Source organism: Lithobates pipiens, unplaced genomic scaffold (assembly GCF_037356315.1).
Source record: "Lithobates pipiens isolate NorthernLeopardFrog02 unplaced genomic scaffold, aLitPip1_a1.2 Scaffold_47, whole genome shotgun sequence".
NCBI classification, from domain to species: Eukaryota; Metazoa; Chordata; class Amphibia; order Anura; family Ranidae; genus Lithobates; species Lithobates pipiens.
Genome location: NW_027507871.1, coordinates 4,260,029 through 4,284,056, shown reverse-complemented (window position 1 = coordinate 4,284,056; position 24,028 = coordinate 4,260,029). Strand labels below are relative to the sequence as shown.

General features: G+C 48.1%; 1 protein-coding gene across 1 annotated transcript in view; it reads left to right on the top strand.

The window, feature by feature from the left end:
- Positions 1-23,411, top strand: part of LPAR5 (lysophosphatidic acid receptor 5) — a 61,762-nt gene extending 38,351 nt beyond the window's left edge. The window contains exon 2 of the mRNA XM_077467127.1: positions 20,593-23,411. Coding sequence (XP_077323253.1) covers positions 20,593-21,750 — 1,158 coding nt within the window. The 3' untranslated portion in view covers positions 21,751-23,411. The remainder of the gene's footprint in view (positions 1-20,592) is intronic.
- The last annotated feature ends 617 nt before the right edge of the window (positions 23,412-24,028 follow it).

Genomic DNA, 24,028 nt, shown 5'->3' with positions numbered 1-24,028 from the left:
GGAGGGGATGGGAGGATATGGGGGGGGGGTGAGAATGCAGCTGCACTCTGACCCCAAATGTCACATAATACGAATGTGTGCAAACCATTCATCCACCGTTCATATTCTAGCATCAGCGGCTGAACAGGTGGCGCCCCGCTTCCCGCTCGATGACTGTCTGGAGGCCAATCCGAGAATATCCGCCGGTCTTCACGCATTTCTGTCTTCGATCGCAGCAGAAGGAACACAGCGATCCGCCGCGTAGTTTAGAACCTTCTTTTTTTTTTTTTTTTTTTTTTTTTTTTTTTTAAGCACACAATTATCTAAAAACGACGTTTGTGTTTTTTTTTTATTTTTTTATTTTTTTTACTTTAACCCCTTCAATACCAGGGGGGGGGGCACTTATGCACCTTCCTGCCCAGGCCAAATTTCAGCTTTCAGTGCTGTTGCACTGTGACAATTGCGCGGTCATGCTACACTGTACCCAAACTACATTTTTAACATTTTGTTCCCGCATATAGAGCTTTTCTTTTGGTGGTATTTCATCACCTCCCAGGGATATTTTATATTCTGCTAAAGAAATAAAACAAAAAGACCGAAAAAAGTTAGAAAAATAACGTTTTTATTTTTGTTTTCTTTTACAAAACTTTGTAAATAAGTAATTTTTTTTTTTTTTTTTCTCTCTTGCACTCATAAGGCAGCACTGATGGGCGCCAATGAGGTGGCACTGATGGGCACTAATATGCAGCACTGATGGGTATACATAGGTGGCACTGTTGAGCACTGAAAGGCAGCACGGATGGGCACTGATAGGTGGCACGGGTGAGCATGGATGGGCACTGATAGGTGGCACTGTACACTAATGGACGGTACTGATGGGCATCACTGTTTGGCGTGCATTGTTGTTTGACCCTGACCAGCATCCATTATGGGCACTGATTAGCATCCCTGGTGGCCATGGGTGGCATACCTGCTGGTGACTGGTGCTGGGCATCCCTGGTGGTCCTGATGGCGTCCCTGGTGGTCCAGTGTGGGCATCCGCGGGTGGGCTGTACTGATCAATCAGCACAGGCCCCCCCAACCCCGGTCAGAGGAGCAGCCAGTCGGCTCTCCTCTACTCGCGTCTGACAGACAAGAGTGAGGAAAAGCCGATCAACGGCTCTTCCTGTTTACACTGTGATCAGCCGTGATTGGACAGGGCTGATCACGTGGTACAGAATCGGAGACACTCTACCTAGATTGGAGTTGCGGAGTGTCAGACTGACATGCACGCCTGTCCCGTGCACGCAGTGCGACGTGCTACTCCTGTCCCCTGCACACGGTGCGACGTGCTGCTCCTGTGCTCCGCGCGCGGTCTGACGTGCTGCTCCTGTCCCATGCACACGGTGTGACCAGGGCCGTCTTTTTAATATAGATTGGACCCTGGGCAATTTTCAACGTGCACTTAACCCTCTCGACCTACTCTGGGACATACAATAAATAGCAGCTAGACCTAAAATCAGTTTACAGCATATCATTACTGCTTACTGGCTAGTTGCTAGATGTTGCAGCACATCACCTCCTCACTAGTGATGGCCGAACGGTTCGCCCGGCGGTCGTTTCGCGGCGAATTTCCGACTTTCGCCGTCCGCGGGTTCGAACGCCTTTTTCCGTCGTTCGCCCCGGCGGACTTACGTGTTTAATGTATACAAGAACTTTAACCTTTCGTGACACGTTTATCATGTGTTACAGGACAACCAATTGAGACATGACAGCTCATGGACACTTGGACATTCCCCCTAACCTATAAATACACCCGATCCGGTGGCCATTTTACATTCTTTCTTCTGTCACTGTAGGGAAAGGATCCTGTGTGGAGTAGGGACAGAGAAAACGCTAGCTATTTGGTACACAAAAGTTCTTTTCAGGACTGGTATAGGTGTTAGGTCAGCAGCCTGAGTTTCTTTTGTCAGTTTAGATAAAGGGACAGAGCGCTGTATGCTGCTATTTTAGGGACAGCTCAGCCAGATTAGTCTTTCTTCATCATCATCATCATCATCATCATTAGCTGTTACTATCAGGTCCACAAAAGAGCTGTTCCAGCTAATCGTTCCAGCCTACTCTTTTTTGCCAATTTGTATAGGGACAGGCAGGAAGCAGTGTGTCAGGCAGTGAGGATAATTTTAAAGACTTGCTGTTACTATTAGTTCCACAAAGGTTCTTTTCAGGACTGGTATCAGTGGTACGGTAATAGGCTTGTACACGTATAATATTCTTTCTTCCAAATATAGAAAGAATATTATACTTGACTGCTGCCCTTCTGCTGCAGTCTGCTAATCATTCACAACTCACTTGTTCCACAAAAGTTCTTATAAGGACTGGTAACTTGGTCTGTCTAGGGTGCTACGGTACATAGGCTTGGGTGCGGTACAGTCTGCTGTTCTGTAAGGACCGCTATCGGTCCACAATAGATAGGGTTGCCGTGCACTACTGCTGACCGCTGCCCTATACTGCAGCAGTCCTTCAGCGGTATAGGGACTGACGCACAGTCTGCTAAACACTAATACACAACCTGCTTGGTCCACAAAAGTTCTTATAAGGACTGGTAACTTGGTATAGGGTGCTACGGTACATAGGCCTGAGTGCAGTACAGTCTGCTGTTCTGTAAGGACCGCTATCGGTCCACAATACATAGGGTTGACGTGCACTACTGCTGACCGCTGCCCTATACTGCAGCAGTCCTTCAGCGGTATAGGGACTGACGCACAGTCTGCTAAACACTAACACACAACCTGCTTGGTCCACAAAAGTTCTTATAAGGACTGGTAACTTGGTATAGGGTGCTACGGTACATAGGCCTGAGTGCGTTACAGTCTGCTGTTCTGTAAGGACCGCTATCGGTCCACAATACATAGGGTTGCCGTGCACTACTGCTGACCGCTGCCCTATACTGCAGCAGTCCTTCATTGGTATAGGGACTGACGTACAGTCTGCTAATCACTAACACACAACCTGCTTGGTCCACAAAAGTTCTTATAAGGACTGGTAACTTGGTATAGGGTGCTACGGTACATAGGCCTGAGTGCGTTACAGTCTGCTGTTCTGTAAGGACCGCTATCGGTCCACAATACATAGGGTTGCCGTGCACTACTGCTGACCGCTGCCCTATACTGCAGCAGTCCTTCAGCGGTATAGGGACTGACGCACAGTCTGCTAAACACTAACACACAACCTGCTTGGTCCACAAAAGTTCTTATAAGGACTGGTAACTTGGTATAGGGTGCTACGGTACATAGGCCTGAGTGCGTTACAGTCTGCTGTTCTGTAAGGACCGCTATCGGTCCACAATACATAGGGTTGCCGTGCACTACTGCTGACCGCTGCCCTATACTGCAGCAGTCCTTCATTGGTATAGGGACTGACGTACAGTCTGCTAATCACTAACACACAACCTGCTTGGTCCACAAAAGTTCTTATAAGGACTGGTAACTTGGTATAGGGTGCTACGGTACATAGGCCTGAGTGCGTTACAGTCTGCTGTTCTGTAAGGACCGCTATCGGTCCACAATACATAGGGTTGCCGTGCACTACTGCTGACCGCTGCCCTATACTGCAGCAGTCCTTCATTGGTATAGGGACTGACGTACAGTCTGCTAATCACTAACACACAACCTGCTTGGTCCACAAAAGTTCTTATAAGGACTGGTAACTTGGTATAGGGTGCTACGGTACATAGGCCTGAGTGCGTTACAGTCTGCTGTTCTGTAAGGACCGCTATCGGTCCACAATACATAGGGTTGCCGTGCACTACTGCTGACCGCTGCCCTATACTGCAGCAGTCCTTCATTGGTATAGGGACTGACGTACAGTCTGCTAATCACTAACACACAACCTGCTTGGTCCACAAAAGTTCTTATAAGGACTGGTAACTTGGTATAGGGTGCTACGGTACATAGGCCTGAGTGCGTTACAGTCTGCTGTTCTGTAAGGACCGCTATCGGTCCACAATACATAGGGTTGCCGTGCACTACTGCTGACCGCTGCCCTATACTGCAGCAGTCCTTCAGCGGTATAGGGACTGACGCACAGTCTGCTAAACACTAACACACAACCTGCTTGGTCCACAAAAGTTCTTATAAGGACTGGTAACTTGGTATAGGGTGCTACGGTACATAGGCCTGAGTGCAGTACAGTCTGCTGTTCTGTAAGGACCGCTATCGGTCCACAATACATAGGGTTGCCGTGCACTACTGCTGACCGCTGCCCTATACTGCAGCAGTCCTTCATTGGTATAGGGACTGACGTACAGTCTGCTAATCACTAACACACAACCTGCTTGGTCCACAAAAGTTCTTATAAGGACTGGTAACTTGGTATAGGGTGCTACGGTACATAGGCCTGAGTGCGTTACAGTCTGCTGTTCTGTAAGGACCGCTATCGGTCCACAATACATAGGGTTGCCGTGCACTACTGCTGACCGCTGCCCTATACTGCAGCAGTCCTTCATTGGTATAGGGACTGACGTACAGTCTGCTAATCACTAACACACAACCTGCTTGGTCCACAAAAGTTCTTATAAGGACTGGTAACTTGGTATAGGGTGCTACGGTACATAGGCCTGAGTGCGTTACAGTCTGCTGTTCTGTAAGGACCGCTATCGGTCCACAATACATAGGGTTGCCGTGCACTACTGCTGACCGCTGCCCTATACTGCAGCAGTCCTTCAGCGGTATAGGGACTGACGCACAGTCTGCTAAACACTAACACACAACCTGCTTGGTCCACAAAAGTTCTTATAAGGACTGGTAACTTGGTATAGGGTGCTACGGTACATAGGCCTGAGTGCAGTACAGTCTGCTGTTCTGTAAGGACCGCTATCGGTCCACAATACATAGGGTTGCCGTGCACTACTGCTGACCGCTGCCCTATACTGCAGCAGTCCTTCATTGGTATAGGGACTGACGTACAGTCTGCTAATCACTAACACACAACCTGCTTGGTCCACAAAAGTTCTTATAAGGACTGGTAACTTGGTATAGGGTGCTACGGTACATAGGCCTGAGTGCAGTACAGTCTGCTGTTCTGTAAGGACCGCTATCGGTCCACAATACATAGGGTTGACGTGCACTACTGCTGACCGCTGCCCTATACTGCAGCAGTCCTTCATTGGTATAGGGACTGACGTACAGTCTGCTAATCACTAACACACAACCTGCTTGGTCCACAAAAGTTCTTATAAGGACTGGTAACTTGGTATAGGGTGCTACGGTACATAGGCCTGAGTGCAGTACAGTCTGCTGTTCTGTAAGGACCGCTATCGGTCCACAATACATAGGGTTGCCGTGCACTACTGCTGACCGCTGCCCTATACTGCAGCAGTCCTTCATTGGTATAGGGACTGACGTACAGTCTGCTAATCACTAACACACAACCTGCTTGGTCCACAAAAGTTTTTATAAGGACTGGTAACTTGGTATAGGGTGCTACGGTACATAGGCCTGAGTGCAGTACAGTCTGCTGTTCTGTAAGGACCGCTATCGGTCCACAATACATAGGGTTGACGTGCACTACTGCTGACCGCTGCCCTATACTGCAGCAGTCCTTCATTGGTATAGGGACTGACGTACAGTCTGCTAATCACTAACACACAACCTGCTTGGTCCACAAAAGTTCTTATAAGGACTGGTAACTTGGTATAGGGTGCTACGGTACATAGGCCTGAGTGCAGTACAGTCTGCTGTTCTGTAAGGACCGCTATCGGTCCACAATACATAGGGTTGCCGTGCACTACTGCTGACCGCTGCCCTATACTGCAGCAGTCCTTCATTGGTATAGGGACTGACGTACAGTCTGCTAATCACTAACACACAACCTGCTTGGTCCACAAAAGTTTTTATAAGGACTGGTAACTTGGTATAGGGTGCTACGGTACATAGGCCTGAGTGCAGTACAGTCTGCTGTTCTGTAAGGACCGCTATCGGTCCACAATACATAGGGTTGACGTGCACTACTGCTGACCGCTGCCCTATACTGCAGCAGTCCTTCAGCGGTATAGGGACTAAGAGTTTTGTCACAGGGTGATTTAAAAAATGACAGGCAGAGGAAGAGGCAGGCCCTTCCGCAGGGGTGGTAGGGGTAGGGCAGGAGCAACAGCCTTGAGCCAAAGTGGGAAGTTGCAGAAGGTGCGTTCAATTACTTTAAAGGACGCACCAGACTTGGTTGAGTGGCTCACTCAGCCTTATTCTTCTGCACCCTCCTCATCCTCTCGATCTGCACCCTCTTCTTCACTCTCTGCTATGTGCACCCCCAAAGACACTACCACCAACAACACCACCACCACCACATACCTTCCGCTTGAGTGCAAATGGGGGCCTTCATGCTCCAGTGTTTTAATAGGGACCCCCGTATAAAAAGCATGAGGGTCAAGGACCAGTACTGGGTGGCAACGTACTTAGATCCCCGGTACAAACACAAAATGGCGGAAATGTTACCGCCGTCGCAGAGGGCTGTCAGAATGCAGCACTTCCAGGCCTTGCTTCGAGAAATGCTGCATTCTGCTTTTGCGTGCGCTGGCAGAGGAGCAATTCCCACTCCCAGAGAAGGATTTGCGGGTACCAATCCAACAGCGCCTGCAAGAAGAGGCCGGTTTGAAGATGTGTTGGTGACTTCGGATATGAGGTCATTCTTTCAGCCGACCCATCGACAGGTGTCATCCGGATCCAGCATCAGGGAACGCCTAGACCGTCAGGTGTCCGACTACATTGGGTTAACGGCCGATGTGGACGCTCTGAGGAGTGATGAACCCCTAGACTACTGGGTGGGCAGGCTTGACCTCTGGCCAGAGCTTGCCCAATTTGCAATCGAACTGTTGGCTTGCCCCTCATCCAGTGTCCTGTCCGAAAGGACGTTCAGCGCAGCAGGGGGGATTGTGACCGATAAGCGTACTCGCCTAGCTCACGACAGTGTTAACTACCTCACATTTCTAAAAATGAATGAGGCATGGATCTCGGAGGAATTCAACACATGTGATCAGTAGACCATGTATATGTCTATAAACAATTTTTGGAATCAAGCACACAGACCTTCTTAATTCATTTGGCTCACTTCCCTGACCCAAAAAAGCACACCGTACTATATGCCCCTACCCTCCTCTTTGAAGAGGTTGAGCGGTGTCATATTTCTACTGGGGCTGCTTATTATGAGGGGTTCCCACCATCCCTGTGCTGTGCTGACTTCCTCCTGGGTGTTCTTATTATGAGGGGCTCCCACCATCCCTGTGCTGTGCTGACTTCCTCCTGGGGGTTCTTATTATGAGGGGCTCCCACCATCCCTGTGCTGTGCTGACTTCCTCCTGGGGGTTCTTATTATGAGGGGATCACACCATCCCTGTGCTGTGCTGACTTCCTCCTGGGGCTGCTTACGGTGCTGCTGTCAGCGCTGTATGTCACGGAGCTGCTGTCAGCGCTGTATGTCACGGAGCTGCTGTCAGCGCTGTATGTCACGGAGCTGCTGTCAGCGCTGTATGTCACGGAGCTGCTGTCAGCGCTGTATGTCACGGAGCTGCTGTCAGCGCTGTATGTCACGGAGCTGCTGTCAGCGCTGTATGTCACGGAGCTGCTGTCAGCGCTGTATGTCACGGAGCTGCTGTCAGCGCTGTATGTCACGGTGCTGCTGTCAGCGCTGTATGTCACGGAGCTGCTGTCAGCGCTGTATGTCACGGAGCTGCTGTCAGTGCTGTATGTCACGGAGCTGCTGTCAGCGCTGTATGTCACGGAGCTGCTGTCAGCGCTGTATGTCACGGAGCTGCTGTCAGCGCTGTATGTCACGGTGCTGCTGTCAGCGCTGTATGTCACGGAGCTGCTGTCAGCGCTGTATGTCACGGAGCTGCTGTCAGTGCTGTATGTCACGGAGCTGCTGTCAGCGCTGTATGTCACGGAGCTGCTGTCAGCGCTGTATGTCACGGAGCTGCTGTCAGCGCTGTATGTCACGGTGCTGCTGTCAGCGCTGTATGTCACGGAGCTGCTGTCAGCGCTGTATGTCACGGAGCTGCTGTCAGCGCTGTATGTCACGGAGCTGCTGTCAGCGCTGTATGTCACGGAGCTGCTGTCAGCGCTGTATGTCACGGAGCTGCTGTCAGCGCTGTATGTCACGGTGCTGATGTCAGTGCTCTGTATTACGGTGCTGCTGTCAGTGCTCTGTATCTCCTGCACCCTCTTGTTTGCCTACCCTGGTCCCTGACCTTCCCTCTCCTCCATTGCCTTCATTAGCTCCATAGTCCTGAATTGTCAGAACAATTTCCCAAATAAAAAAAAAATGCTTGTAGTTATCGATCCCAAATTCACCTCATACATGTATTATGCTATTGTCCAGGTGGTGGGACTACGTGCTACCCCCTAATAATTACCCCGTGGCCGCAAATTCGACCTAAAGGTTTGCGAAATTCGCCTCCCATTGAAGTCAATGGAGCCCGCGGCGAACGGTCGTTTTCGCGAACGTTTGTGCCCGTTCGCGTTTCGCGTTCGCGAAACGTCCCGTCGGAAGTTCGTCCATCACTACTCCTCACAGCAGGGGAGCATGATATACATAGGAATGCTGCCTTTATTTACATATCAATGCCGTCGGTCGCAGCTATTTACTTAGTATTGTCGTCGTTATTTGGATATGAATGCCGGTAATTTACATGTAAACACAGGGTCTGCAGGTGAGTCATCTGTACACAATAGGGCAGAGCTGGGCAGCATTAGTACCAGTTCTTCAAACTGAGATATCGGGACACAGCACAGGACTAAAACCTCAAGGGACAAGGGAATTTAAACCTGGATAGTTGGCAAGTATGAGGCAGCTGTTTTGGGCCCCCCAACAATGACAGGGCCCAGGGCAGCTGCCCCTTTTGCCCTGCCTTAAAGACGGCCCTGGGTGCGACGTGCGCCTCCTGTCCCCTGCACGCGGTGCGACGTGCGCCTCCTGTCCCCTGCACGCGGTGCGACGTGCGCCTCCTGTCCCCTGCACGCGGTGCGACGTGCGCCTCCTGTCCCCTGCACGCGGTGCGACGCGCGCCTCCTGTCCCCTGCACGCGGTGCGACGTGCGCCTCCTGTCCCCTGCACGCGGTGCGACGTGCGTTCTTGAACCCTGCGCTCTACGTCTTAAGCATTTCTGACCCTTATGTTCTGTGTGATAAGCCCCTCGCACTACTAGCGCATTTTTGTCACATCCACAATCCCCCCCCCCCCCACCCAGAGGAAAAAGATAATTATCCGTAGCTCTGTACCGGACTCCACTACTTGTTCTATTTTGAGGTCCTGCTTCCATATTTTCCTCCCTAACTGCTGTAAATATTTGCACTGAATTTTGTGTTTAAGCCCCTAAATAGTCTGAGAAATATAATTGAACTGACCGTCCCACTTAAAATTTGTATTTTCCGACCCTCCGCACGCAATATATATGGCATCAAAACAACAGATGAGAAATGAAGTGTTTATGTTGAGTGTTCAACACCCGGAGGAGGAAACTTCTTGGATCCGGAGTTGTTTGTTTCCCTCTTAAATAGATTAATGAACCGACCTTCCTGCCCCGAAGACGTGTCCTGATGCCTCTTATGGTTGACCTTTTAGTAACGTTAGAGGATGCAATTAACCACTTCAGCCCCGGACCATTTTGCTGGCTTAAGACCAGACCACTTTTTGCGATTCGGCACTGTGTCGCTTTAACGGATAATTGCGCGGTCGTGCGACGTGGCTCCCAAACAAAATTGACGTCCTTTTTTTCCCACAAATAGAGCTTTCTTTTGGTGGTATTTGATCACCTCTGCGTTTTTTTTTATTTTTTGCGCTATAAACAAAAATAGAGCGACAATTATGAAAAAATGCATTATTTTTTCCTTTTTGTTATAATAAATATCCCCCAAAACTATATAAAAAAAAAAAAAAAAATTTTCCCTCAGTTTAGGCCGATACGTATTCTTCTACATATTTTTGGTAAAAAAAAAAAAATCACAATAAGCAAATGATTGGTTTGCGCAAAAGTTATAGCGTCTACAAAATAGGGGATAGTTTTATAGCATTTTTATTAACCATTTCAATACCAGGCACTTAAACACCTTCCTGCCCAGACCAATTTTCAGCTTTCAGCGCTGTCGCACTTTGAATGACAATTGCGCGGTCATGCTACACTGTACCCAAATGAAATTTTTATCATTTTTTCCCCACAAATAGAGCTTTCTTTTGGTGGTATTTGATCACCTCTGCGGTTTTTATTTTTTGCTAAACAAATAAAAAAAAATACCGAAAATTTTGAAAAAAAAAAGTTTTTTTTGTTTCAGTTTCAAAACTTTGTAAATAAGTACGTTTTCTCCTTCACTGATGGGCACTGATGGAGATACACTGATGGGCAATGATAAGGCGACACTGATGGGCACCGATGAGGTGGCACCAATGAAGTGGCACTGATGAGGTGGCATTGATGGGCACTGATAGGCGGCACTGATGGGTGACACGGATGGGCACTGATAGGTGGCACAAATTGGCACTGATAGCTGGCATGGATGGGCGGCACAGGTGGGCATGGGTAGGCGGCACAGGTGGGCATGGATGGGCACTGATAGGTGGCATGGATGGGCACTGATAGGCGGCACGGATGGGAACTGATAGGCGGCATTGTATTATAATATACTGTACTAATGGATGCCAATCAGTGCCAAACAATAATGCATGCCAATCAGTGATGCCCATTGTGGGCACTGATTGGCATCCATTATGGGCACTGATTGGCAGCCATTGTGGCACTGACTGGAATCCCTGGTGGTCTAGGGTGGCATACCTTATTCTGGGCATCCCTGGTGGTCTGGTGGCATCCCTGGTGGTCCAGTGTGGGCATCCTCGGGGGGGCTGTGCTGATAATCGATCAGCACAGACCCCCCTGTCAGAGGAGCAGCCGATCGGCTCTCCTCTACTCATGTCTGACAGACGCGAGTGAGGAAAAGCCGATCACCGGCTCTTCCTATTTACACTGTGATCAGCCGTGATTGGACACGGCTGATCACGTGGTAAAGAGACTCTTTACCGAGATCGTAGTTGCCAGGTGTCAGACTGACACCCCGCAACAACGAACGCCGCGATGCGCGCCCCCGGGGCTCATAATCCTGAGGACGTCATATGATGGCCGATCAGGATTATGAAACCACTTTGCCGCCGTCAATTTGTAATAGGGCGGGCGGCAAGTGGTTAATATTATTTTTTTTTATTTATTTATTTTTTTATTTTTTTTACTAGTAATGGCGGCGATCAGTGTTTTTATTATTATTTTTCTGTGACTGCGGCATTATGGCGGACACATCGGACATTTTTGACACGTTTTTGGGACCATTGTCATTTATACAGCAATCAGTGCTATCCAAAGGCAGTGATTCCTGTGTAAATGACACTGGTGAAGGAGTCAACCACTAGGGGGCAAGAAGGGGGTTATGTGTGACATTGTGTTTTTTTTTTTTTTTTTGTTATTGTAGGGGGGGGGCGTGGCCTGGCATGTGACATCACTGATCGTCTTTCCCTATATAACAGGCAACAGACGATCGGTGACAGCCACAGTAGGAAGCACGGGGGGAGAGGTTTGTTTACACAGATCTCTCCTCGTTCTTCAGCTCTGTGACCCGATCGCGGGACACCAGCGGCGATCGTGTCCGCTGGTCCCGCGGCCACTGTCACGGAGCTCAGGAGCGCCCCCCGCTGGCTACAGGTTTTTCAGATGGTTTGTCAAGTCAAAGTATAAAGCGGTAAGAGTCGAGATGCAATAATCCATTTTTTATTTTTATTTATTTCTTTTTTTTTATTGAGATTTATAGCGATCATACAGGAAAATGAGAACAGTTTTTTTTGTAGGAACATTTTTAGAGTATTATTTTGGCTAAAGAAAAGAAACCTTGTAACCTAGGGGTCTTATACTGATAAGTCAGGGTAGAGAATCGAGAGAGGTACATCATGAAAGCATCATGTTCGTGACTAAGGAGATCAATTTAGTATCTGGATGGATCTCTTTGTACGAAAAGTAACAAGTCTAGGATTACGAGATGTAACACAGAGAGGAACAGGGAGAGGAAGGGATGGGAAGTGGAAGAAGGAAGTTCTTGTTCCATAGGTAAAGGGGGGGGCGCGCCATAGGTTTCGTAGCGTTAGAGAGAGTGATGATCGATTTTCCACGGTGTTGGTAGAGAAGTTGGAGGTGTTGGGTGGAGGTCTGGAGAGTATATATTCTTGGGATGTGGTCGGTCCCGGTTTTAAATAAAGTTTGCCAGTGGTGGGTTTTCCGTCAGGAAAGACTGTCTCCCCTGGGCTTTTTGGGGGAGGCCCATCATAGGTGAAGGAGTATTTGCCGAAATTGGTTAGGTCTTCTGGCGAAAGAGCTGTGAGCATAAAGGTTTGCCATTTGGCGTAGAAGCGGCCTTTAGATCTTCCATGCTTGAGGTCTTTGAATAGCAAGAGTAGGAGCTCTCGTTGAATTTAGGTGGTTTTAGGGGTGACAGATAAATTCCAATGATTCTGCGTGCGACTAGGAGGCAAATCCAAGACTAGCCTTTGTGTAAGGGGGGGGTGCTTAATTGAGGTTCCCGAGGTAGTTGGGATAGTGTTTGGGGACCATAGCAAAAGTTGGGGGTCCCAGTAACCCGAAGATGAGAAGCAGGGGGTCCTTTGGTAGCTTCATCAGGGTTACTTAAAAAATGTAGGACAAGACCGGATTCCGGAAGGTGGAGATGTATGAGCATGTCCAAAAACGGTGGTCTCGGCTGATGGCATAGAGGGCATTCGGCCTTGTTCTGTTCTTTGGTGGTAGAAAGGAAGGGAATATATGCTCGATGTATGATTTTTTCAGTTGAGTTTCTCTCCATATCTCATTTGGGGTTAAGTGCTGTACTTTTGTTGAAGCCCTGAATTATTTTGTCTATCGGGTCTACCTCCGGGAAATCTTTTCCTCAGTTGGCTACAGACAAGGATGCCAGAGGGGGTGTAGCCTTGCGAAGGATAGGTTTGTAGATATCCGAGATTTTGTATGATCCTTCTTAAGGCAGGGCAAAAGGGGCAGCTGCCCTGGGCCCTGCCCTGTCAAAATCAGCTGCCTCATACTTGCCAACTATCCTAGTTGAAATTCCCTTGTCCCTTGGAGAGTTAGTCCTGTGCTGTGTCCCGATATCTCAGTGTGAAGTGCTGCTACTAATACTGCCCAGCTCTGCCTTATTGTTGTGTACAGACGACTCGCCTGCAGACCCTGTGTTTACATGTAAATAACCGGCATTCATATGTAAATAGTGGTGGCATTCATAAGTAAATAGCTGTGGCTGGCGGCATTAATATGTAAATAAAGGCGGCATATGTATATCATGCACCCCTGCATTGAGGAGATGTGCTGTAAACCTCTAGCAACCAATCAGTGAGCAGTAATATTGTACAGTAATCTCTAGCAACCATTTAACAAGCAGAAATCATGTGCTGTAACCTCTAGCAACTAATTGATGAGCCGAAATGTGTGCTGTAACCTCTAGCAACCAGTCAGTAAGCAGTAATTATATGCTGTAACTGCTGGCAACCAATCGCAACTGCTGCCTGATCCAATATAGTAAACTAACTCTAGCTGTTTATTTATTGTATGTCTCGGAGCAGGTGGAGCGTGAAATTGAATGGGGGGGGCCCAAGAAAATTTTTGCCCAGGGTCCAATCAATATTAAAGACGGCACTGCCAATGGGGACACCAATTCTGGTGACCCAGGGTCCCAGAGGCGCTCTCCAATTAGGCAGCCGCCTAAGGCCTCGCACTCACAGGGGCCTCATGGCTGCCTAGTTTGCCGGTGATCAGTAGGGGGTCTCGGCATGGCAGCGTGAAGACCCTTAGTCTCAGAGGTCATACCCAGCGGCTCTCCTGCAGCTTGCCATACGTTGCTGGTACCTTGGATGCCCAGCAAACTGAAGCTGAAATTGAATGGGGGGGGGGGGGCCCAAGAAAAATGTTGTCCAGGGTCCAATCAATATTAAAGACGGCCCTGATCCTTCTAGGAGTAGCTGGTCTGTGAAGTTAGGAGTGAAACGTCGATGAGCCTCTGTGCATGCGTCCTTCAGGAAGCTGATGCATTGCCGATGGTGAAAAGCATGAGCTTGGGGGGGGGGGGGGGGGAGAAGGTTGTAGCAATGATTGGGAAACGTAGAGGTTGCCCTGTATCCATGTCACATAGAGAGGAGAATTTTGTGAGGCCTTTTTTCTTGCCATAGAGTGAATGCTTTATAATAATCATTTTTGATCTCTTGCGATCAATATTTTGCCTTTAAAAATGTGTCCAGTTTAAAGGTTAATAAATATTAGTGGGGGGGGGGGGGGAGGTCTGTGGGGTGGCTGGGGTCCCCCCCCCATCCATGGCGTGTTCCCGTTTGGGGGTGGTTGGTGGGACTCTCGCCTACTCTTTCCTTTCTTTCCTGCCCGTTACTGTTTATTCCTAAACAGTTACAATTCTAAGTTTACGATTTTCTTAAAGTGGTTGTAAACCCTTATAACTCACTTTGACCTACAGGTAAGCCTAGATTAAGGCCTAGATTAAGGCTTACCTGTAGGTCCAAGAAATATCTCCCAAACCTATATGGTTTAGGAGATATTTACCTGAAGACAACCACCGCTGTCTACGGCGCGCAGGCGCACTGGGTAAGCCACAGATCGCGGCGTTATGCTGCGAATGTGTCGGCTCCCGTGCGCATGCGCGGGAGTGACGTCATCGCGGCTCCGGCGAATCACAGCGGCGGAGCGGCGAGACCCACCGAGAAGATGGACGCTCGGAACTACAGGTGACTTCGCTGGCTCCTGTGTCAAGTAAGTGACACATAATGGACTACTATGCGATGCGATGCGATGCATAGTAGTCCATTATGCTTTACCTTTGCAGGGAATCAAAGAGGAAGTAAACCCTGATGGGTTTGCTTCCTCTTTAATGCCGAATCCAGATTTGGGTTGTGTTCAGTCAGTTGGAAGTAGTTACTTAATCGCCCAGAGCACACTACCCTGTTTCCCCTAAAATAAGACCTAGCGTGATTGTCGGTGTTGGCTGCAATATAAGCCCTACCACCCAAATAAGCCCTACTCTGTTTCCTCAAAAATAAGCCCTACCCTGAAAAGAAGACCTACAAGGACTTTAACTAGGGCTTATTTGGGGGGTAGGGCTTTTATTGCAGCTATCACCGACAATCACACTAGGTCTTATTTTAGGGGAAACAGGGTAGTTATTGTGATACTTGCGTTCGCATGAGATTTTCTTTATCTCTCGTAGGCCGCGTTGGCCAAGATAAGTTGCTAAGTTTCAGGGTTTTTTCAAAATGTATCTTTTTGTATTTTCATCTGCTAAAACCAATAAATACTATTTGAAAATAAAAAGGCAACATTCACAATGCCGGTGTCTTATCATATAAGGCCCCCCATCCGATAGTGTCCACTGTGTGCTGCGCATGCGCAGTACACAGCAACACAGATTCCGAAAAATTGCCGAAGATGAACGGCACCTGCACCGTGAGTCCAGGTTCTATCCCCACCATCCAAGTGGACATAGAGTAGGAATATAAAAGAGCCGAGCGCAGCGAGGCCGAGCCTGGCGAGGGAAGCTCGCCCGCGAGGGGCCCTCTAATATTCCACAACCCTATGTCCGCTTGGATGGTGGGGCTACCACCTCCACTCACGGCGCAGGCGCCGTTCAGCTTCAGGGATTTTCCGAAGCTTCGTCTGCTCCGTACTGCACATGCGCAGTACGTGGCAGGCACTATATGATGGCCGGGCACTATATGATGGCCGGGCACTATATGATGGCCAGGCACTAAATGATGGCCGGACACTATATGATGGCCGGACACTATCTGCCAGAACAACCGGCCCTTCAAAATGTGGATGGAAAGGAAGGAAGGAGCACTCGGTGTCCAGACAATTTGCAACTTTTTTGATTGGAGGATTTATAAAATGATTCTGAAAATGTAAAGGTGTATATCTAGCCAACAGGTTTCGGGGGGTTTCCCCCCTTCTTCAGGGCTAACGAGAAGACAGCAAATCTACACTGTAAGCCCTTGTACACACGGTCGGAGATTCCGACGGAATGTGTCCGATCGGACCGTGTTGTCGGATATTCCGACTGTGTGTGGTCTCCATCGGACTGTTTCCATCGGAGTATCCGACGGACCAAGTTTTCCAACTTGTCGGTAAAATTTTCCCACAAAATGCTCCGATCGGACATACTCCGATCATGTGTAACCTACTCTGATCGGACAAAGTGCCACGCATGCTCAGATCAAATTCCTAGACCAAAGCTATTGGCTACTAGCCTGAACGTAGTCCCGTCGTAATGAAATAACGTCATCGCGTTATGTACAATCGGATTTTCCGACAACTTAGTCCGACCGTGTGTATGCAACAGTTTCGGACAAAATCCAACGGATTTGGTTGTCAGAAATCTCCGACCCGTGTGTACAAGGGCTAAGAGCCGGTTCACACAGGGGCGACTCGCCAGGCGACTTACCCTCCTGACAAGTCGCGTCCCGTTCTGTACTGTGGGAACCATTCTAACAGGAGCGACTCAAGTCGCTCCGACTTAGAAAAAGGTTGCTGTACAACTTTTGGGGCGACTTCAGGCGACTTGCATTGACTTCTATACAGAAGTCCATCTCAGCCGCCGCTGAAGTCGTGTGCCGGTCGCGGCAAGTCGTGCTGCCTCAGCGTGAACCGACTCTTGTACAAGCTGTACACTCACTACTTTACATTGTAGACAAGCGTCATTTCTTCAGTGTTGTCACATGAAAAGAGAGAAGAGAAGATTTACACAAATGTGTCTGAGGGGTGTACTTAAAAAAAAAAAAAAAAAAAAAAAAAATCGCAGCGCAAATATCGTGCAACGTAAAAAGTTGCAACGACTGCCTTTTTTTTCCCCGCAGGGTTTCTGCCTAAAAAAAAAAATAAATAAAAAAAAAAAATAATGTTTGGGGGTTCTGAGTAATTTTTCTAGAAAAAAAAAGTTTTTTACATGTAGGAGCGAAGTACCAGAATTGGCGTGGATGGGAAGTGGTTAACCTCCTCCATACGGAAAGGCTTCTTTACAGTAATGGGCTGTGAAAATTGTAGGATAGACGTCCGCAGGAATGAGTACACACGGCTTTGTCGGTTTTCACAACAAGGCGCGGTGCGTTCCTAAATATACAAAATATAACCAGCTATTAATAGAAGTGATAACACAGAGGACGGGTGGCCTAGGAAGTGTCTTACGGGAATTTTCTGTTCTCAAAAGGAGGAATTTGGACAAATTGTGTTTTTATTTTTTTATTTTTTTTTGTTTTTATTTTATTTTTTTTGGGGGGGTAAACTGCGAGTTAAAGTAAAACTAAATGCAAAACATTTTTTTTTTATTTGGATAGCATAATGGAGGGTAATAACCCCATCCCTTTTTTTTTTTTTGTTTTAATTTATAATTTTTTATTTTTTTTTATATATTATTATTATTATTATTATTATTAATAATAATAATAATAATAATAATAATAATAATAATAATAATAATAATAATAATAATTATATATATATATATATATATATATATATATATATATATATATATATATTATAAAAAAAATTATTATTTTTTTTTATTATTATTTTTTTTACAGCTGCACTTCCTGTCCCATAGCCAAAACACAGGGGCGTCACTACGGGGGGTCGCAATTGCAACACGACACCATGCTCCAGGGGGCCCTTGTGGCTCCTGTGTACACCTGGATAGGAGGGGTGGCAGGGGCAGCATATAAAGGAACCGATCCCCTCTTATGCACTCCCCTGGCCCCCCTCATTCCCTTCCCCCACAGCTCTGACGGCTTACCCCCCCCCCCTCCCCTCTACCACCCGGCTTCTTCAAGGGATATGTCAGGATGGAGAGCAACCGCTAAATATGTCATATACTGGCCTCTCCTTGTCTGAATGAACAGAGTCGGTGATCTGTACCGATCATTGACTCTGTCCATTCATAACTGAAAGCATAGGAAACTGTGTTTCCTATGCTTCAGTTTGTGAATGAATGGGAAGCCTCTGTACAGAGCTCTTCCTGTCCATTTATTCTGTGCAGCTGAGGCTACAGCGATGGAGATTGAGGGGCTGTGTCTCTGTTTTCTGTCTCAAAAGTGAAACTATAGAAATCTGTGTAGACACCCTAAAATGTTTTACAAAAGCCCCCCCCCCCCTTTAAAAAAAAAAAAAAAATGATAAAAAACAATAATAAAAAAAAAAGTAACAAAAATGAAAAAAAATATTTTCACCATTGGCGCAACTACTAAGGTTGTAAAGGTCGTAATTGCAACTTGGCCCCTGGTGTTCCGCCACCGGGGCCAGAGGGGCCTTCATAAATTCTTGCACCAGGGCTCTGAAGGTTCTAGTTAGGCCTCTGCACAAAAAAAGGAAGTAAGAGGAAATCCCTCCAAGGTGAGGGAATCAGAGGGTGGACCCTGCAGAGGCGGCTCTAGACTTTTTTTAAGGCCTTTGGCAAAACTTAAACTTGAGGCCCCACTCACGCCCATAATGGGGGGGGGGGGGGGGAATTCAGGCAAGAAAAATGGCTGCAGAAAGATGTATGGATCTAGCACACAGGTGATCAGTACCCCTTCCGGGGCACCCTCCTCACCCACCAGACATAGGCAGCCAACACGATATCTGGGACCCAGCAAGGTGACAACCGCTCTAGAAATGACCCCCATTGCCTTGGAGAGAGGGGAGGTCAGAGAGAGAGAGATTCCTGTCCCTGTGTGCAGCCCCCCCCTGTGCCCCCATGTCCCAGTCTGCATAACTTATGTGCAGAGTCTGAACTAAATGGAAGCTCCGGTCATTGTGGTTAAGTGGTGGGGTTACTCACTGTGCCCCATAGCAGCGTGTTCGGTCCCTGCTCATCCATGTGTAAAGGGGGCTGAGACTGGGGGGGAAACCTGCCCCGGGCTGAGTATGTCCTCCTCCATGTCAGTGGACAGAGATCTCAGAAGGCAGGGGGAAAGTTTGGGGACAGGAAAGTAGGGCGGCATTATGTAGTAATCCCCCAGGAGCGGTCACCCCTCCTTCTGTGTTGACAGCCGCATGGCAGTCTGGCGCCATATCGGAAAACGTTGGCGGTTGTTGGCGGCTTCGGGAAGCGATCCATGCTGCAACCTGTGTGGGCAGATCAGCTTCAGTTTGCTGGGCATCCAAGGTACCAGCAACGCATGGCAAGCTGCAGGAGAGCCGCTGGGAATGACCTCTGAGACTAAGGGTCTTCACGCTGCCATGCCGAGACCCCCCTACTGATCACAGGCAAACTAGGCAGCCATGAGGCCCCCGTGAGTGCGAGGCCTTAGGCGGCGGCCTAATTAGAGAGCGCCTCTGGGACCCCGGGTCACCAGAATCGGTGTCCCCATTGGCATTTAATATTTTTTTATTAATTTATTTTATTAATATTGATTGGACCCTGGGCAAAAATTTTCTTGGGCCCCCCCCCCCCCCCCCCCCCATTCAATTTCACTCTCCACCTGCTCTGAGACATACAATAAATAACAGCTAGAGTTAGTTTACTATATCGGAACAGGCAGCAGTTGCGATTGGTTGCCAGCGGTTACAGCATATAATTACTGGTTACTGACTGGTTGCTAGAGGTTACAGCACACATTTTGGCTCATCGATTAGTTGCTAGAGGTTACAGCACATGATTTCTGCCTGTTAATTGGTTGCTAGAGATTACTGTACAATATTACTGCTCACCGATTGGTTGCAAGAGGTTACAGCACATCATCTCCTCAATGCAGGGGTGCATGATATACATATGCCGCCTTTATTTACAGATCAATGCCTCCAGCCACAGCTATTTACTTATGAATGCCGCCACTATTTACATATGAATGCCGGTTATTTACATGTAAACACAGGGTCTGCAGGTGAGTCATCTGTACACAACAATAAGGCAGAGCTGGGCGGTATTAGTATCAGCACTTCACACTGAGATATCGGGACACAGCACGGGACTAACACCTCAAGGGATGAGGGAATTTAAACCAGGATAGTTGGCAAGTATGAGGCAGCTGATTTTGGGCCCCACAACAATGACAGGGCCCAGGGCAGCTGCCCCTTTTGCCCTGCCTTAAAAAACGGCCCTGCCCATTTGGAAGATTTCAGTTCAGGTGTCAACGCAAAATTTGGGACTTTATTTTATTTTTGCTTTTGAAGATAACGGTAAACGGGACAAATAGAGAGGGTGCATCTCCCGAACGCTGGCAAAGACCGCAATGAAAACTGTAATCCCTCTCTACTTCCTCCTCACTCTTTCCAATAATAAAATAATTTTTTTGTATTTAGTTATACTTTTGAGGGTTCTAAGGATACAATTATTTTTTTTTTGTCTTTTAAGCTGGCCATACACCTATAGATTATCTGCAGATTTTCTATGGTTAGACGGAAAAAGTTCAACAGATTTCTCCATATTCACTAAACTGTGTGGATGGAGGAATCTCACACTTTTTCCATCTAACCATAGAAAATCTGCAGATAATCTATAGGTGTATGGCCAGCTTTAGTTGAACTTAATGGATGTTTTTTCTTCCAATTTGACGAACTATAAATTTTATGTATTTCAGGTTTCTGCACAGCCTTCAAATATATCCAATATATCTGCTTTTTTGGAGGACTGCGACCAACACACCCCTCCATCTTCCCGCACCCTACTCCTTGTTGGATACAGCGTGTTGATGCCCCTTGGGGTCATATTGAATGGCGTGTCCCTCGTTGTGTTCCTGCGTTGGCTACGACCTCTCTCGGTGGTGGGAACCTTCCTTTGTAACCTGGCACTCAGCGACCTCATCTTCACCCTCTCGCTGCCCCTGAGAATATACTACTATGCCAACAACCACTGGCCCTTTGGTTCCTTCCTCTGTCGCCTCTCTGGATCCATTTTCCATATCAACATGTACGGCAGCTGCCTCTTCCTCTTTTGCATAAACGTGGACCGCTACTTGGCCATCGTGCACCCTTTGCGGTTCCGCCACCTGCGTAGGCCCAAGGTCGCCCGTCGGACTTGCTTGTGCGTCTGGCTGGTGATCATCGGCGGTTCGGTGCCAGCTGCCATGGTACACGACTCAAAGGATTGCTGGAATGGATATGAAAGGGTTCAGCGCTGTTTTGAGGGTTTAAGTAGTTGGGGGGGCTTTTTATTTCCGTTGCTGTTAGTGGCGGAGGTGATTGGTTTTCTTTTGCCCCTTACCGCCGTAGTGTACGGTTCCAGCCATGTGTTCTTCGAGCTGTGCCGGGCAGCGGAAGGCGGCGCGAAGCGGCATCGCAAAACTATCCGACTCCTCACCCTCAACCTCAGTATCTTCCTGTTTTGTTTTGTTCCTTACAACTCAACTCTGGTTGGATATGGCCTTCTCCGGGCCGAACTTGTACCTGACTGGTGGGACTCGAAAACGACTTTAAAGAAAATTATCTCGATCACTGTCCTACTAGCCAGCACCAACTGCGCGCTTGACCCATTGGTTTATTACTTTAGCACCGCGGGCTTCCGAAACACGATAAGTCAAATTGTGCGCATCAGTAAGTCCTCCAAGGAGAAGAGCTCCTCCAGTAGGACTAAGGATGACACTGCGGCCTCTGACCATAATCCAAAGGTGAAAAGCGTTGGAGTTACTCCTCTTTCCGGTAAAGACTATGAGAATAATGAGAAGCGAATGTGTCTGGTTAAGTTTGGTGTGACCAATGGCAGCGAGAAGAAAAGGATGATTGAGGAATCCGAGATTTAAGTCAGTATTGAATAGAACGATGCACTTGAAGGCCTCAGCCAAGCAGGGCTGGACTGGGAAAGAAATTTGGCCCTGGACTTCATCCAGACCGGCCCACTTACATTTTGAGTGTCCCCTGAGCAGCCCCCTTACATCAGAGTGTCCCATCAGCAGCCCCCTTGCATCAGAGTGTCCCATCGGCACCCCCTTGCATCAGAGTGTCCCATCGGCACCCCCTTGCATCAGAGTGTCCCATCGGCACCCCCTTACATCAGAGTGTCCCATCGGCACCCCCTTACATCAGAGTGTCCCATCGGCACCCCCTTACATCAGAGTGTCCCATCGGCACCCCCTTACATCAGAGTGTCCCATCGGCACCCCCTTACATCAGAGTGTCCCATCGGGACCCCCTTACATCAGAGTGTCCCATCGGCCGCCCCTTACATCAGAGTGTCCCATCGGGACCCCCTTACATCAGAGTGTCCCATCGGCCGCCCCTTACATCAGAGTGTCCCATCGGCCGCCCCTTACATCAGAGTGTCCCATCGGCCGCCCCTTACATCAGAGTGTCCCATCGGCCGCCCCTTACATCAGAGTGTCCCATCGGCCGCCCCTTACATCAGAGTGTCCCATCAGCAGCCCCCTTACATCAGAGTGTCCCATCAGCAGCCCCCTTACATCAGAGTGTCCCATCAGCAGCCCCCTTACATCAGAGTGTCCCATCAGCAGCCCCCTTACATCAGAGTGTCCCATCAGCAGCCCCCTTACATCAGAATGTCCCATCAGCACCCCCCTTACATCAGAGTGTCCCATCGGCAGCCCCCTAACATCAGAGTGTCCCATCGGCAGCCCCCTTGCATCAGAGTGTCCCATCGGCAGCCCCCTTGCATCAGAGTGTCCCACTGAGCCATCGGCCCACCGGGAAACTCCCTGTAGTCCCAATGGCCAGTACATGCCTGCAGCCAAGTATGAACAAAAAAAATTGTAGCAGAAGGGCTTCTGGAGTTTTTTTTGGAAGATATGTTTAAGCCCTTGTACACACGGTCGGACATCCCGATGGACAATGTCTGATAAGGACCGTGTTGTCGGATAATCCGACTGTGTGTGTGTGTTTTTCCGGAACGTAGTCCCGTCCTAACGAAATAACGTCATCACGTTACGTACGATCGAATTTTCCGACAACTTTGTCCGACCGTGTGTATGCAACAGTTTCGGACAAATTTGGTTGTCGGAATGTCCGACCCGTGTGTACAAGGGCTTCGAGATGGGAGGGAAGGGATTAAAAGTTGTGGACCGCGTCCCTTTGGAAAAAAAAAATGTCTTAGCTTCTTGTGTCTTCTAGTAGACGGGAAGCAATCTTTTTTTATATAGCTGTGTCCCCATTTGAAACTTTTTGCCCCTCTTCCTATTCCAACGACACCTCCAAACTTTTTTTTTTTTTTTAATTTCCCCTCAATTTTACTCCCCCGGTGCCAATGGTTCCTAGAACAAACCTGAGATGGTGGATCTCCCCAGCAGAGACGCAACCCATAATAAAAACTCAACTTTAACATTGAGGGCTTCTAAGAGGGGAATGGGGTTGATTTACTAAAGGAAAATTAGACAAGTGCCGTTGCCCCAGAGCTTAGTAAATGAGGCAAGGCTTTACAAAGAATACCTAATTACTGTTGTCATAGAGTGGGGGGGGGGGGGGGGGGAATGATAATTATTATTTGCTATCTGGAATGGAATGCAGAACTCCTCTATCCAAAACGTGAATTATTCCGGCAGCAACTCGGTTCATCCAGAGAGAGGGTTTTATTGAGTCCACAAGGTACTTGTAACCGATTGAAAAATCCAGAAGAGTCTTTGTAAATCAATAAACGGCAGCCTTCAGAATCCCATTCATGTCATAACAAGCATGGAGACTCAACGCCATGAAGCGTAATACCTCCAATCTATAATATGCATCCAGGTAGCTTCCATGCATGCAAATAATATGTGTTCTATTCTATACCTGTGCTTCCATATTGATGAATGAACCAATCGTATCTCAGGTGAAGTTTTTAGCTGTTCTTCTCAGTGTCTAACGCTGGAGGGGTTTCTGATTGGTTGACCAAGCACTATTGATATGGTTGTTAATCAAAATGAAAAGACCCGACTTGTAATTACTGGCAATACGTGTTATCCCGAAAATAAGACTGGGTCTGCTACAAAAAAACACACTAGGGCTTATTTTTGGGGGATGTCTTATCTATTTCCCCTGTTTTTCTCTCCCTCTCTCCCCCTGTCAGCTCAGGAGTCGTCATTATGACATTTT